This window comes from Cygnus atratus, chromosome 9 (genome assembly GCF_013377495.2).
Source record: "Cygnus atratus isolate AKBS03 ecotype Queensland, Australia chromosome 9, CAtr_DNAZoo_HiC_assembly, whole genome shotgun sequence".
In the NCBI taxonomy this organism is placed as follows: Eukaryota; Metazoa; Chordata; class Aves; order Anseriformes; family Anatidae; genus Cygnus; species Cygnus atratus.
Window position 1 is genome coordinate 24,313,113 of NC_066370.1, and position 16,699 is coordinate 24,329,811.

Genomic DNA, 16,699 nt, shown 5'->3' on the forward strand with positions numbered 1-16,699 from the left:
AGGCTTGTGTTGGCAAATTGAACTTTGTCCTAGAGGTTTGAGGTGTTTCAATGAAACATTTTTCTCCTAAAATCGGGTCGATTTAGGAGAAAAAAAAATCCACTTTGGTGATTTGCATACTAAGTAGCTGAAAGGACAGTTTCTGTACCAGCTCTTGGTTCTTTGTAACGTACAGATGTTGATGGTCTAGCCATGTGGTTTGCGTTGTCTCTGCGAGTTGTGTGACCAAGTCACTAAATACAGTTTGGAAGGATTTTGAAGCCTGTTAAAATGTTCTTTTTAAATGCACGTCCTGCACGTTCCTGGGTTCTTCTTCACAACTTATTTTTGGACTTGCCTAGCCAAGAGTGTACTGGGTAGTCACAGAATCAGATTTTTAACTGGGACGTGATGGGTGTGGGCAGTCAAAAATAGACAACTGGTAGAGTGTCGGAGGCATTTTAGTAGTGCAGTTATGGGGTTCTTCGGTTTTGATATTTGTGTCTTGATAGTCTAGATATTTGGTGGCTTTCTTAGGTACAGCTAACACTTTCTACTGGGAAAAAAATGTTTTTACTATGAAAAGAACAGTTAAAAGTTTTACTGCTCGATTAATATTCATGGTAGCGAGTGGATTTTCTTAGTCGCTGGTACTTTCTTGTTTTGTTTTCACTTGACTGTAACTGGCACCACGGTGCCCCTTGGGAACCATTCTGAGCATAATTCGAGGTTTTTCTTCCAGCTGTTTTGGCTAGAATCCTAAATCTCGTAACCAGGTTTTTCATCCCATTTAGCTCATGTTTGCCAGATACCCCGCCAGGTGGATCACTGTTTTGTTTGGCCCTTGCTAGATGGCACTGCCAAAATCACCGTCGTCTGAGTTCATCTTTCCTACTCCTCATCTTCCCTAGTCCAGCTCTGGAAAGCCAAGCACCAGCAGGCCTGTATTATTTTCTCCTATTACTTGGTACTTACGCTGTAGTGGCCTGAACTGCTTAGCATGCTTGGACCACTTATCAACTTTGTTCAGACTCCTACGCACTATCAATATCATTCTCCTAAGCTACTTTGATCTCAAATGCTCAAGCAACTTAAAATGCCATTTGCAGAGTGTATGCTCTGGGTGCTTAAAGGACTGTGAGCTTTAGGAACTCGAAGTAATTACAGTGCTCTCGTCCTTTATCAACCACATTCGCGCTCTCCCCCGGTAAATAAGCCTGATTCTCTTAAACTACTTTGATCTCAGGAGCTCTCGAGCAGCTCGCAGTGCCATTTGCAGCCTACTCGTGTGCTCCTGTGCTTAAGGAGCTCGGAGTCGTGTGAGTTCTTGAAGGACAACGTGGTTAAAAGATGGGCGCGGGTTATCTTTTTCATCAGGTACCTCCTGTTTTTAATGATGCATAAAAAATAAGCTTTGGAAGTTGTTGCTTTCCGTTGCTTCTGTTTATACTTTAAACACAGAATTTATCAGTCCAATGGCTGGTGTAGATCTTTCTCAGTCACGCTGATTCGGTCACTTTATTTCTCTCGTCATTTTGATTGATAGACGTTTGTTAGGAAGGGAAGAATACAGTGGAGAAAATTACCAGTTCCTGTCTGGAGAAGGAGAAGGCATTTTTCTTTGTTGACAACTGCATGTTAGTGCGGAGAAAATAAAGATTAAGCTGCTCCAAACACACATTGGGGATTTATATCTTGCAGTAAAACAATGATGTAGAAGTGAGGAGCTACATAAATACCAAGTTTCGAAAGGTCTCGACGTACACAAACGCCCAGAACAGCGAGTGCACCTCGCTGTAAATAAAAAGCCCGAATTTGAGCTGGCTAATTGCTCAAAGGCACGCTGCTGGGTGTTGTGCTTAGGTGCTGTGACTGGTGCACTCGAGGGAAAAGCACTTCTCAAATGGGTCCGAACTGATTCCTCCTGTTACTTGTCCTCACTCCGTCATTTCGTAGGCCACAAACGCCTTTTCTCTGTGTAGGATTCCTCTACATCTGTTCGCCAGGTGAAAACAGAGCTGCACCAAAATGGCCTGGGCTTTTGGTACAATTGTGCCTGTTAATTGGGCCGTTAGAGCACAGCGGGCGATATTAATAACGATGTGCAGCTTCGGTGGGCTCCGCGTCATACTGCCGTCCTGTAAATCTTCCCTGTCAGGAGCTCGGTGTCCCGAAGCTACCAAACACCGTGAGTTCATCTAAAAATAGTCAAATGTTGACAAGATTTTTAGTGAAGTTTGACTAAGAGAGCTTTGTAGGATGAAAGCAGGCCCAGCGTGACAGATGGGTACAAATCCTCTCCTAATCCCTAAATCCCTTAGTTTAAAAAGTGGCGTTCTTGGCTCGCTAAGGCTGGGTTGATTTTGTGCAAGGATGTTTTCTCCCGCTGAAGCGTTGTTGGATGTAAATCCTGATCCACCTATCTACGGCATCTCTCCTGTCTGGGGTGGCCAGCGACTCCTGCACAAACGAAATTTTGGGATATTTGAAGGCACTTTGGCGTGCCCGTTGGCCACAGCCTGCTAGGAGATCCACCGACACGTTCGTGCTGTGGTCGTAGGGCGTGCCGTGATGGAAGGCCGCTCTCCCCGCGTGACGAAAAAAGATGAATTTCATTTTTCCTCGCCATGAAGCGCTCGTGAGAGATGTTGATATTTAGGCACAGTACCCAGGGCCAGTTGTCAGCCCCAAAAACGTTTCCTTAGCTGGTGTTTACCAGCACGTCCCACCTTCCCTGGGGCCACCTGCACCAAGGGGGCTGCTGCTCCGCACGTCCTGCCGGAGGGCACCAGGAGCTCGTTCGTGGCTACCACCAGGGCTGTGCCTGGCTCTAACGAAGCTGCCTGGGGGGGGTTGAGCAGAGGACGGAGGTAGGGAAGGATGCGGCTGCCCCGCGCCTGCCGGGGGGAGCCAGACCCTCCTGCAGCCCAACGCCGGAGCCGGGCGCGAGACCCCCAGCCAGCTCCAGCAGCCTGCGGGCGCTGCTCCCCCTGCCCGTGGAGCCGAGGGGCTCGGCCAAACCCCCAGCGAGGGGGCACGGGCACTTCGTAGGGCTGGTGCTGCCCTGGGGCTCGCACAGGAACCTGCGGCGAAGGGCAGGAGCGGTCTGTCCAAAGGGAGCCAGGGAATCCGTCTCGGCAGACAGGAGCACAAACAGCTGTCCCCGCAGTCCTTGTCGTGGATAGCTCCATTTTCAGTCCTTCGCCCACCTTCTCCTCCTCTAAGCCATCTTTCAGTGCCACTGAGTAAGTGAAATTGCTCGTATCAGCAGTTCGTTTCCGTGAAGAGTGGTTTTACGCTAGCAGATCGCGTCCCAAATTGCCCGAATGCTCCGATCTTAGCAACAGAATTTATTTTCTGCTGAGATAAAACGCGTCCATTAGCACGACAACGTGCTGCAGCCCGTCTGTGAATGAGGTGGGGTCTGTGCTCTGTGCTCGGCCTGCACCCAACGTGCCCGTGTGCGGTGCTCTCGCCGGGAGCCGCGCGGTCCTCCCAGGCACGTAAGGTAAGGCTCGCCGCCCTGCAGCCCTGCAGGGTTTAGCACCAACTGAGTGGATAACGAAGTCAATTGACTCTCCTGCTCAGCCTCTATCCCTGCGCCTTGCAGAAGACCAGGCTGGGTTTCTGCAGCTCCTGGTTTCTGGGACAAGCGGCTCTGAGCGTAAATCCGGGGCTCGGGATTCGTTCTGGCTTCGGGCCCTGCAAGAAGGCGCAGCCTGGCACAGGTCTGCCCAGGTCCCGTCCCAGGAGCTTTGGCTGCTTCTGGCAGGTGGACAGAAAAGGAAAAATATCCAAGGTTAAATTTCACCCCAATAGGGTGGCAAATCCATTTCTCTCACACACATGTCCAGGCTAGTGTGGGCGCTCTGGGAATATGTGCTATAACTTGGGATAATAACCACCTTGCTGGGGAAACATCATTTTTTTCCACTGCAGGAGGTTTTATCAGGTAAAGCCCTCGTCGTTCCACATCGCAGCCAAACTGCCCTAAGTTATCTTCGCCGTGATGTTTATCGCACGATAGCTCGTGCGCATTACAAATGCAGGAAGAAATCTGTTGGGTTTGCTACAGCCACATTCTTTTTTAAAAAAAAAATGCCTTAAAACTCTGGGAGCGTGCTTTTGATACGTGTTTGGCTGCTCCTTGACACGTGGGGCTGGCCTGTGGGGACGTACCTGAGCACAGTTTCAGCAGCGGTGACTCCCCAGAGCTTAAACCCCTGCCTGACCAGGAGCCCAGCACTTGCGAAGGCGGTGGGTTGCACCGAATGTGCAAGAACAAAAACAGGGGAGCCGTAAAGAAGCTGCCAGGAAGGGAGAAGCCAGAAGCGAGGCCCTTTGGGGAACAAAAGGCATGTCCAGGCGAAGGATGGTGGTCCAAGTGGCACTTGTATTATCTCGAGGGATGTCAGTGGGATTGCTGCGTGCCGCGCGAGCACCATTCCCCGGCGCTGCAGCAATCTGGTACATTTATTTCCTGACCTGTTGCAAACCCACTGACACAGCAGCCGCGTACCTAACAAGGCTCAAATGTGTCGGGGACAACATTTATTGCTGCGCCAGAGGCGTTCGTCTGACAAGGAGAAAAACACCGCGGCCTGCAGGCCGCCGCAGTTGTTTGCTTTCTCTGCAGCTCGGGTTGGAGTTTCAATGATTTTTAGGTATTTAATCTCGAGAACACGATCTGAAACAACTCGCTTCTCTCAGCCGCCAGTCGCTGCCGTGAGAGCTCAGCCCCGTGCCTTCTCCGAGGAACGCGGTAAGAATTGTTACCCCTTACAGCCGGATGATTACCACTGAACGTATCCAGCCTCTGCCTTATGCTCAACACCTCCTTTGGCACATTTGTTTCTTTTGCACATGAAAACTGCACTTTCACCTTGGCCACCACAAACCCGTGCTCTGTTTTTCAGCAGAGGGCCGATAGCTCTAGGAAAAGATCACGGGGCATGGCCCAGGGCAGGATTTCCCTGCTAACCAGCTGTGTTTGCGTTAGAGACATCGCGTCCTGGGCCACGTCTCTAGAGCTCTTCAGCAGTGAGCAGGGGGAACTTCGTGAGCAGTGAACGGGGAATTTCCAGCATGACCCTGACTTTATTTTAAGCGTGCACTTTGGTGCGTGAAGTCCCATCCTAAATGTGCCCCTTCCCTCTGCTGACCAGGGGCTGGCTTCCGCTCCCAGGTGGTGCAGGGAGCTGAGAGCAGCCCAGACGGCTCCGTAGGCGTACACACAAAATCATTTACATTACGGTTGGTGTGTGGCTCCAGCAGGAGCCACGTGGCTCTCATTTCCCACACGGGGGCTCCCACAGCGCCTGCGGTCGTCCCGGTTTCGAGGCTCGTGGCGGCGTTTGTACACAGCGGGCTTACACCGAAGTCTGCCCGAGTGGGTTGCAGGCTTTTCCTCGATTAAAATAATTTTTTATTATTCGTATGATTATCAGCTCTCAGCAGAAGCTCAGAACAAAAATAGCACTGATAGCAAAGTGCCTACTTGCGTGTGAAATATTCTGCCCTCCCGATCAATTTTTAAGTAGGCAGTTAGGTATGTAGCTGTGTAAGGCAGGCAGCTAGCAGCTGGGCTTTCCAACACAAAGCTAGCAGTGCTCGCGTCCGGGGGCTTCACCAAATGTCCGACTGCTACGAACGTCCCACCAAAGGAGAGGAAGTCAGCGTGGTCCTGTACGGTGCGGGCATTCAGGAGGGTAACAGGGAATGGGGAGAGTTATCAGTGGTTTTGAAACCACTTACACAGCAATACGTCAGGGATCTAACTCTTACGTTTCATGGGGTGGCTTTGACAACTTCATGGTGGAATTGCAGGGGCTGGGCTTTCCTGTGAGGAGGGCACGTGGCAGGGTTGAGTTCTGTTGTCTGCATCCCTAAAACCACAAGGAAAGGAAGAACGGCCAGTGGACAGCTACAACTACAACTCTTGAGAGCATTTGGGCTCCAATTCCTTTCTGTTTATACTCACCAATGAAGTCTGGAGAGTGTCTTAAATGCAAACGTACCGTTAGGTGCTTGCTCAGTTCGTCCTAAGCTGCGGTGGGGTCAGGTCTGGTTTGTGCCCGGTGGCAGAGCAGTCGCCTCTCGGCATTGTGAGAGTGCCTGGCAGGGTTTTTCAGGGACGTCGCGTTACCACAGCCTGACCTTCCCCGCTGCCTCCTGTCTCTGTCTTGGGCCTGATGAAAGACTTAAAAACGCGTAAGCTCTGGATCGAAGAACTGTCTGAGGTTTATTTTGTGTAAGTTTGTGTTGGATTTCATTTGAAGACTTCAGATTCAGCTGATGCGCTCTGTTGCTGGAGGTGCTCACTATCAGTACCACGGAGTTTTTCCTCAACATCGCGTGCATGCGTGGTGTGATTACAGAGGGCAGCATGGATTTTTCTGGGTTAGGGTTTGTTTTCATTGATTTATTAACAAATATTAGGCACAGCGAGCACTTCAAGACGTTGGCTTGCTGGAGGTTCAGTGGAGGCAGAGAGGAGAACATCGGCTGCCATCCATGCACCCCGAGTTTGTCCCCCGCTGACGGGAGCAGAGAGCAGTGCCTGGAGGGTTGTGTGAGGAGCACTGAAGGCAGGCAAAGCTTGTTCTGCCTACGCACCTGGCAGGCCATTTGGAGAGCCTTATCAAATTCTCCTGCATCGTTACCCAGACAGGCACAAACGGCACCGCTGGAGCAGGAACGGGCAGCACGAAGTCACCGCCGGCCGCGCCTTCGCAGAGCCCCTCGTTCCACCTGCAGCCGCTGATTTCTGCATTCAGATGAGTCTCTTCGGGCTCTCTGCTCCCCGTATTGCCCTATCGCGTACAAAAAGTTGATATTGAGGTTCTTTTGACAACATTTCAATAGGAGAGTCATCGAGAAGAAAATAAAGTGTAACCGTGTCAAGCACACGCACAGAGATTTACGATCCAAGGGTGTTGCTGCGTGTGCGGACAGCGCCTACCCTCCTGCAGGCGTCTCTGGGCCGTGTGTCCGTGTGCTCTCTACGTTTGCAGCATTGTGCAGCCCGTGCTAATCCCTGCTTTGCACGCACAAGTGCAGTGCGTGCCCCCATCGGTCACTGTCAGCCTTTCCATTATTTCCCGGTGTTTGAATTACCCGTGGCTCGACGCGGGAGGGGCAGGCAGCAGCAATAAAGGCCGGCTCTGTTCCCGACCGAAGCTTTCCTAACAACCCGATCCATAACCTGTACCAACCCGTCGGGGTGAGGAAGTTGTTCACAGACAAGCAAGCCCCTCTCTTTGCAGCTGATACACCTTCCTCGCAGGGCAGTTGCTGTGTTTCAGTGCTCCCCGTGCTTTTTGCTTCCTCCGCGGGCGTCTTTTCCCCGCAGCTCTGCAGTTACGGGGGGCAGCCACGGTCTGCCCGCTGCCCTCTGGGGCCCGCTGCCGCCTCCGTTTGCCGACCTCGTGCAAAAGTTCCCCCAAACTGCTGCTTGCGCTCGGCTGCGTGCTGGGAGGGTGAGCTCAGAGCGCCTGGGGCTGGCCGAGCGATGCGGGGATGCGCGGAGCGTCTGTAAGCGGGCTGCTATTTACGGTGTTTGTGCAGAACTTGCTAATTACGGGTCTGGCGTTAAGGTCGGTGCCTTCCCGCTGGTGCTTTATTTACAGCTGCTGCTTTAAAGCCGGTATTTATGGCTCGGGCACCTCAGAAAAGTGCAGGTCGGTGCCCTTGGTTCAAATGAAATTTGGCAGCTTTGATCCTTTAGCCATAAACCCAGCACTATCACAGGGCTTTGTCGGATGCTTTTAATTACTTCGAATTTGTTTGTAGACGGGATTTTCATTTTGCTCCTACTTTTTCCTCTTGCTCACAGCTCCAGCTACCCGTTAACGTTGCTAGTGAAAGCCCGTTGAGTACCCAGCACGAGATTTCCTGCCCCAGTAAGGCCGGTGGTTCCCTCCCCCAGCCCTGGGGCAGCCTGTCGATGGGTGCCCCCTGCCACCTGGCCGGTCTCACGGCTTTGCAGACGGAGGAAGGAGGATCTTGGATATATTTTGGCACTCGACTCCAGCCAAACCCACGACGGGGGTTGGTTTCTTTGGCTTGCCAGCCCCTCCCGCTGCCACGGTGCTGCTGGTGCCACTGAGCTCTGAGCTGCTCCCAGGTATCGCCTTCACCCGGCGCCTGCAGCACTGCACGAGTGTGGCCTGACAAGCAGCGACGTGTGGGAGATTAAACGGGGTCTTCCTTAAATATCTGGTGGCAGCTACAGGAGGGACGGCTTCTGAATTACTTGGGAGCTGACATTTAGCGGGCAGCCTGGTACCTGAAGGACATGGGTGGCGTGAATTCCACAGGGCAGCCCGATGCCTTTCTTTAAGTTGGTATTATCGATAAAAGTCATACCCGAAACTCAGTCACCTTCCTGCATGGCAGCAGGAATCGTGCAAACCTCTGTAACGCCCTGGGAGACTTGCAGTGACTCCAGACGATGCCGTGGAACTGGAGACAAATCTTAGCAAAGCAGGCTGTGCCCGTATCCTACAGTAGTGTCGTGTTAGCTTTAGTTTGCTCTACATGTTTGATCCTGCTCTTCCTCGGAACAGTTCGGTGCTGTTCTCTTCAGGGAATGCCTTCGTCTTTCACAGTGAAAACCTCACAGCTCCGTCCTGAGCACTCCCCGTTCGCGTTAATGATTTTTGCTGCTGATGACGCCAGGTTTTGGGGGGTTGGAAGGGTCCTTGCATCCTCCTTTTTACATATTTCTCCTTCTGATGCATTCAACCGCTGAGTGTGGTGCAGAGGTGAAACTAAATATCGCAGCACTGCCAGGAAATCTTTAGACCTGAAATAGAGAAATTAATCCCTCCTGCATTCGGATGATTTTTCACAAGGACAAGGGATTCATCGCGCTGCGAAGGAGGGGTGCTCCCCGCCGCCTCCGTGCGTCGATGGGGCAGCATTGGGGGTTGCCCCGGGGGGTTCCAGTTTGCGGCAATTAACTCCTGCGACCTGGCACACAAAACTTCCTTCCAGCTGCTGTTCTCCTGCCTGGAAAACGCTTTGAGGGATTTTAGCAGAGCCGAGCTGAACATCCACGTGAGTCTCTCAGTCTGGGTGCACATCCCAAAGCGCTGTAGATGAGCCTGGTGTGGTCGGGGTGAGCAGCACCGAGTGCTGGGTACCAACTTACGGCTTAGTCGAGAGAACAGGACAGAGCTGACTGGGAATGCAGAGCAGTTCTCTGGTGTTTCAAACACAAAATCGTGAAGTGGTAATTGCGCAGGCAGGTAGGGATCGTCTCATGGTGGGAATTAAGCTGCGATCGTAGAGGTTGAACGTGAAGTGATTTCTGTGTATTTGTAAGAACGGTGTTTCTTTTAATCTGTTTTAAAATACATCAGTCTTCTAATCTCAGGAAAAAAATGTTATGCTGAGATGATTAAGAAACTATGAGACCTCGCATTTTTCAGAAAGGCTATTTTTAGGTCTGTGCTTTACAGCGCGGATTTTTGCAGAACGATTTATTTAACCGCGCGAAGAGGCAGGCACCGCTCACTCGGAGGAAACACCAGCGCCAAGGGGACTCAAGGACAAACGCCTGCGTGATGTGCGCTCTGCTCGGCCCTGGCTACGTGGCAAGAACTTTGAAGAAAAGGAGTCAGGCACCTTAAAAACGCACCTCTATCTGTTTCTGAAAGGCGTTGTGAGTGGTGGCGGTCTGTGTCATTCCCGGTAATTGGGCAGAGCTGCGCGGTGTTTTGGAGATTACAGTAACGTTTTCTCTAATCCGTGTGGCTTTTGCTAAAAGCAATTGTAAACGATTTAAACACTTGAACGACCTCTAAAGGAGCAGTGGGCGAAGTAGCGCTAATGAGCGCAATTAGCTTGGCCTGCCGCAAAATCCTTGACGAAGGCTGGGTGCCGTCGGAGAGGCCAGAGCCGCGCGAGGGGGTCAGACGGCAGCCGAGGAGGAGGCGCGCGGCTTGCTGCGGGGAGCGGCCCACCCCGGCACGAGGCTCTGCCGCTGGGAGCCGCGGGCACCGGCGGGCTGGGATCCATTTTCCCCGTCGGAGAACTGATCGCAGCACCCACTTCGTGCCCGCTTCCCACGCAGAGCACGGGCAGGCTGCAGCCGCAGGCGTTGCGCAGGTCTCCTCGCTGCCCCAGTGCGGATGGCACGTGAGTGTCTGCTGCCTGTTTTATCTTCCCTTATCTGATAGATAAGCAGCGGAGAATTAGGGTTATTTTTATGGCTTCGGGTTGCAGTTGGTGGCTCATCCGGAGGGCACACAAAGGCGGCATTACATGATCTTAGCACTGTAACCGTGCTTCTCCTGCCTCCTTGTAACCCGCTCCTGCCTAGTGGGAAGGAAGCGACCCCCCTGCCCTCCTCGCTGCCTTGTCTCACGGCCGTGAGTCCACCCCGCTGCCCTCCTGCGCTGAAGCGGAGCCGCACAGTGACAAAGGGGAAAGGCGTGTGGGACCAGGACCAGACAGGGAGTGCAGGGGGACGTGGCTCCCCGGGCTCTCCAATCCCTTTAAATGCGTTTATCAGCTCTCGTTTGGACGCTGTTGACTTTTCCGTTCGCTAAAGCAGGTGTCCGAAAACCTGCCGGTAGCTGGTGCAGCCTTGGCTTTCACAGGGTACCTGGGCTGATACTAAAATCCAGTGCCAATAATCTTACCTGCCTCAGAAAGAAAAAAATAAAAAAGCAAACACAAACCCACCCCATCTCTGCAGGCAGCGTGCTACAGGTTTTACGTTTTCTGGTGATTTTCCTTTTAAACTGCCCAGCGGGGCGTTATTCAGGCAGCTGCTCCGGGGGCCCAGTCCAACATGCGGTCTCAGTTCTGGACCCTTTCTGCTGGGAGTTTTCCATTGTGCAATCGCATTAAATCTGAGGCGACTGACAAGAGCGCAGCGGTCCCTAACTCTGCACAAGGTTAAATGGCTGAAATAAAAACAGACGGAAAAGGAAACGCGGTGAAATAAGCTGGCTTCTCGTGTACTGGCAGGCGGCACCGGGAGGTCAGGGCCTGGGCGCTGGCCCAGCCACCAGTCGGGGAGCGCGGCGCAGGCCGAGCGGCGCGGGCTCCGTGAATCACGTCGCAGGTTGGCTCCTGGCTCAGCTTCTCGTCCTCTTCCGCGCACACGCATGAGATGCGCAGGCAGGCTGCATTCAAAGTCGCCGTTTTTAATAGCGCCTCTTCGTGGAGCGTTGTGCTGCCCAGACGTGGGGGCTCTGGAGTTTCTCTCCTGCCTGTACGAGCGGTGCGCCTCGTGCTGCTCTCACCGGGAGGGGGAGGCGCCCTGCAGGGCAGCAGGGGCACCTTGCACCTGCAAGAGCCGATGAATTTGCAAAAGCAAAGGGGAGGGCAACGCTTCAACAAGAATTTTGTTTTGGAACCTCTCAAAAGCCGCTTCGCTGGGCAGAGCCTCGCCCTGCAAAGCAGCAGCAGGAGTAACAGTGACCGCAGGCAAGGCTCCTGCTGCTCTGCACACGCGGTGGGGCTGCTGTCCTGTCGAGGCGTTAGGCTGCACCTGCAGGGTATTATTTTGTCCTTTTGTTCTCCCCTGTGCTGAGGGCAGGCGGTGTAACCTCCTCGCCCGGAGCACGGACGCTGAGTGCCACGGCCTCTGCCCTGGGAGCAGCGCCGTTCCCAGCGAGCAGCGCTGGCGCGGGCGTCCCGCCGGCAGGAGCCCTGTCCGGGGTGCCTGGGGACCCTGCCCTGGAGCCCTCAGCTGGGGCAGTCCTCGAGCAGGCGCCGAACCCTGCAGGGCTCCTTGGGTGAGCCCGGGGGACGGGTTCCTCGGTGTCCTGTTGTTCCAGGAGCCAGTAGGTTGTGCAGCTAGCAGGGTTTTGAGGAGAAAAATGGGAAGCTGTACCCGTCGAGGTCTGCGAAGCGTCAGTCGATCGCACAAAGTAACCTATATATGCGCCTGTGTTGCGAAACGGTATTTTTGGTTTAAAGCTGTGCGAGACAGACCAGTAAGTTAAAAATAAATCCCCAGAACGCAGTGCATCTAAAAACAAATTGTTTATTACTGGCTATTATATTTATACCAGCCGTGGGATATTCAACTACTGGCATGGGAACAGCAAAACACAGTTCTTAATTCTCGTTTTGGGCAGCAACGCAACAAGCTGCAGCCGTGAGAGTTCGGACTGAAGAAAACAGAGCATGGACTTGGGCCCCTGCGCAGCTCCCTGGGAGCAAAACCAGAGGTCAGGCAGCCGCCGAGGGCTGTGCTGGCACGGCCTGGTGTTGGCGTTCTCGTTAAAACTGCTTCTTGGTCAGATTAAACCACACACACAGAGACGCGCTGCTGTACAGCACGCTGCTGCCTGAGGGCTCTGCTCGGGCCCTCTGTGCCTCCACAGGAATTCCTTTCTGCCTCCCTCCTGGCAGAGCCACGCAGACAACAAACAAGTCCGTGTCGGAGCCGTTTTTCACATCCTGCCCGTCTCCATCTCTTGCCCAGCTGGTGCCATTTTCCCTGTCAATCTCTGTTATGCAACAAGGGTAGATGCCCCATGTTAATGAATAATTAGATGTAAATTAACAACAGAGGTGAAAACTCAGCCATGTGCTTCCCTAGATCATGTAAAAGGAAAAGAAAGCAGCCACAAAATGAATTTTATTTACTGGTGAAGGATGCCGGAGTGCCTTTTGTAAGGATTGTGTAATAACTTCAGGAGTGCCTTGTCATGAAAACCAAGTGTCAGGAATGTTCCCTTTTAATGTTTGCGAGTGTATGTATAAAATCTTAGTCACTTGCCATCTTTCTGTTCTAAAATACAAATGAAATTGCGACACCTGGTCCAAAGCTGGTGCAGGAATATTTTTAATAGCTGGAGTTTCCATTAATGCAGCTCGTAGCACACTGGCTACAAGGGCAAAATGTACAAAAGGCATGTTCTTAACGGGGTCTGTTCTGCTCAGCGTCCACTCTGCTCTGCATCAGCCGAATGAGGAAAATAAAAACCATGGTGTCAGTACCTTGAACACAGCCCATTCTTTCCAGTGTTTTCCTGCCGCTTCAGCTGACCGTACTGTGCCTGTGCTCAACAACTGACTAAACGCTCTGTGTATTTCAAGGTTAAAGTAATTAAAAATGTCAAATCATTTTCTTTTTTCAGTAGAACGTCCTTCAGGTGCGTAGCCTTCCTACCAGCGGCAGTTGTAGCAGGTTTGCTGTCTCCTAGCCGTGCACGCAGCGCGTTGAGCACACAGCCACGCGCAGTAGTTTCCGTTCGTGGAAGCTGCGCGGGGGCTCTGCTGCGAGACACGCTTCGGTCTCCTGCTGCTTTTCTTGTCCGCTAGGAAAAGGCAGCGCTCAGAGACTGGAAACCACTCTCCCCCCTGAGCCCCTCCCCAGCATCACAGATCTGAAGAACGCTTCCCTGCTAATCGTTTTTCCTACCTGAGCATGAGACCGCTGAGTTTATTTTCAGCCTCGCCACCAGTCGCCTACCTGCGGAAGCAAGGCAGTGAACGCCGAGATAAGTGCCCGCCCCAGCAGGACTCAGGGTAACGTCTGTCCAAACAGCAACAGTGTGAGATAGCGTGAGTAGGGAATGACTCGGTAAAACCAGCTGATAAGAGAGAAAATCTAATGGACTTAAGTATCATTAGAAGAAAGCTGTCAGGTGTGATGACAGCCTGCTCCACGGCACTGCTGCTCAGTCAGGTACGCGTACGGCTGCTGCTCCTTACAGCCACCGACAGCAACCACAGAAAATTTGCTGCGTAACTGCAGGTATTTGTATCCTCTGTAATTGTTTCTGCTTCCCATTCCCTTCTGTTTTTCCCCAGGTACGACTTGTTTGATCGCGCTGCTGTCAGATAAAGAACTCACGGTGGCCAACGTCGGCGACTCGCGGGGAGTGCTGTGCGACAAGGACGGGAACGCCATCCCCTTGTCCCACGACCACAAGCCCTACCAGCTGAAAGAGAGGAAGAGGATTAAAAGAGCTGGTGAGTTACAGCGTTTGTGCTTCGGATTGAAGGTTCATCTTTATTTTCTCTCCTCTGTCAATAATGCAGACTTTTCCCCTGTGAGACACTGAGAGCACCAGAGCGAGGAATCAGCAGATAAAACCTTCCATTATTAATACAGCTCTGTTCAGAGGGGTTCGTGGTGCAGACAAATGGAAGCTCCCTTAATGAGGCGGTGTCAAAGTAAGAGCAGCCTTCATCTCCAACAGGCAGTGCGCCGTCCTGGCCAGTTCCCCTGCGATCTCTGCGGGGAGCACATTAACAACCAGCAGCAGCACCCTTACAGGCGCCTCACGGCCGCATCGTGGCAGCAGCTCTCGTCTAAGAGGCTGGGTCTGAAGCTCAGCGAGGTTTAGTTTCTAAAATAAGCAGACGTGAATCTAATTCATTACAACTATTTTTCGTTCCCATATAATGACTGTTAATGAGCACAAAGGTATGTTGTAGCAGGAGTACAGAGTCAGTAACCTTTCCACAATAAATCTTCCTAGCTTGCTTACCCTGTCACTTCAGCGACCCCCTGGGCTGGAAGTTACATTTTGAGCATCGAGTTTAATAGCCAATTCTCCACGAGTTTGTCAGAGCCTCTTTTGAACCCATTTCTGTTTTGGCTCCCACAGCAGCCTGCAGCAGGGAATTATTTGATAAAGAAAAAAGTGTTAAACCTACTGATGAGCGTTGCCTCTAGAGATGCATTGTTTCTCTGCTTCAAATTCTTCATCTCTAAAGTGGAAATAACACATTTTTCCCTGAGCGTAAAGCATTTTTAAAACCTGCAGGTTATCCGTATGCCCACCCCAGTATAAATGCCTGTACGTGTCAAATGCCCGCCTGCTCAGTTTGCTTTTATCGCTGAGGAAGCGTGAGAGCAGTGCGATTCTTCCTGCTGCTACACAGAGACCCAAGGTCGTGTAAGCTCCCCAAGGGGAAATAAAAAGTTTACAGATCCTAAGAAGAAGGAATAGGAAAATCTTGGCCTCCCTTTGCTTCAGCTGCATACCTGGGAGATGTATTCATAAAAACTGGAGAGTTTTCCATTTAGCAGTTCAGGTTCCTGAGGCCTCCTTTAACAACATCATCCGGGTGCTCAGTACAATTGTTCACTTAGAGAAGGCCTTCACTTACTCAATATTTGTTTATTTTTTATTTTCATTGTTTATGTTGAAATGAGTCTTTATAATACAGAAACATGAAAAATGAACCTGGATTTTTGCAGGAATTTCCAACTTTGGAATAAGTTAATTTAATAGACAGGTAAACATTATAATTACCTGCAGCTGAACAAGAAATATTCTAGTGAGCGTACTAACTTAACGAATTTACTTACCTGTTACCTACTGAAAAGTCACTTTGTACGCAGCAGCACCGCCTGCAAAGGCTGGCGTAAGCGTGCTGCAGCGGGTCAGCAGCATCAGCTCCCTCCTCTGTAAGCCCAGTGACGGATGGCAGCAGTGCTCTCCTCTAATTGTGTGTGTAATGTGTGCTTAAACTGCCTCTGCCTAATTGCGTTTTGCTTCCCCTGTCATTCCAATACGTACACACGGTTACACTCCGGGTTACTACAGCTCTAACCACTTCTGAAGAAAAGCCCTGTGCTGGTGAATAGGTGGCTGTGCAACGGACAGCTCAGATGCCCTCCAAACACGCAGCAGCAGCTGGACAGGGCTCGTTTGGCTGCCTGGCTGAAGTGGAGTCACAGTAGGGTAAAATCGGAGCTGAAACCACTCTGATAACTACAACGAACAGCCGCGTTTCTAAGAGCACCAAATACAGATACAGACACCAGTTCGTGTAACCCGGTTGTGTTTTAATGCTCCATGTTGGGCATTTCACAAATCAGTTGTCCTCAAGGGACTCTGACTTTTGATTCGTGTTAAGCTGGAGGCAATCCTGCTGTGCATCGCTGCAGACGGTGGCACACGAACGCACAGACGTGAAATTGAAGGTGCTGCCATTCTGCTGTGACCTCGAGGCCCTGTGTCGTTCCCCTCCTAAGGCAGTCGGGCTGTGTACCGGCCAGGCGCTGGCTGGATCAGTCATTGGTGTCAGTGCAAAACCCATCTTGCTATGAGCACCCTCCAAATACTGTGACACATTTTCAATTGGAAGTAGCCTTAATCGTGGTGATGGTCAGTCAGTCAGTCAGATCCCACCCTGCATTCTTCTAGCCTAAAATTTTGTGATTGCTTTGTTCACAACATTTTTCTGGGTTTGACACACCTCATTTGGGGCAGTTTGCTAGAAGAGCCTACAAATGTTTTTGCACTTGCTTCTTTCCTAACGCCTTAAGTGAGATTTGGGTCCTGCTGCAGGTGTTGTCACTGTTATGTTTCCTTCAGGGATCTTCTGAGGTGGGGAAACATGAGCTTCACTGAAAAAGGAGGGCTTTACTGACACAAGAATATAAAGACTCGCTTTCAGTGTTTTCATTCTAACATCGCCACGAGGCTTGCCGAGCAGTAACTTGTGCAGCACAGGAACACCTGTCTGCGTTCAGTACGGTGCAGTCTCACTGGGGACTACAAAGCTGCTTCGCTCAAAAGCACAGCCACTCGTGTGCTCCAGCTGTTCCAGCAGCACGAGCAGGCGGGCACAGTCCCGCTCTTTGTTGCAGCACTGTGGCATTTACTGAGGACATCTCCTGTTTTTTGAGATATGTAACATTGATGTACCTCAGGACACCACATCTCGAATTTTTGGGCGGATCTGACAGCGAGCCGGGGAAGGTTCTAACAGTGTTTGTGTTTCTCTCCAG

At 51.7% G+C, this 16,699-nt stretch overlaps 1 protein-coding gene across 5 annotated transcripts in view; it reads left to right on the plus strand.

Moving 5' to 3' along the window:
- Positions 1-16,699, plus strand: part of PPM1L (protein phosphatase, Mg2+/Mn2+ dependent 1L) — an 86,933-nt gene that overhangs the window by 60,622 nt on the left and 9,612 nt on the right. For all 5 annotated transcript variants that reach the window (XM_050712641.1, XM_035557172.2, XM_035557173.2 and 2 more), the window contains exon 3: positions 13,762-13,923. In XM_050712641.1, coding sequence (XP_050568598.1) covers positions 13,762-13,923 — 162 coding nt within the window. The remainder of the gene's footprint in view (positions 1-13,761; positions 13,924-16,699) is intronic.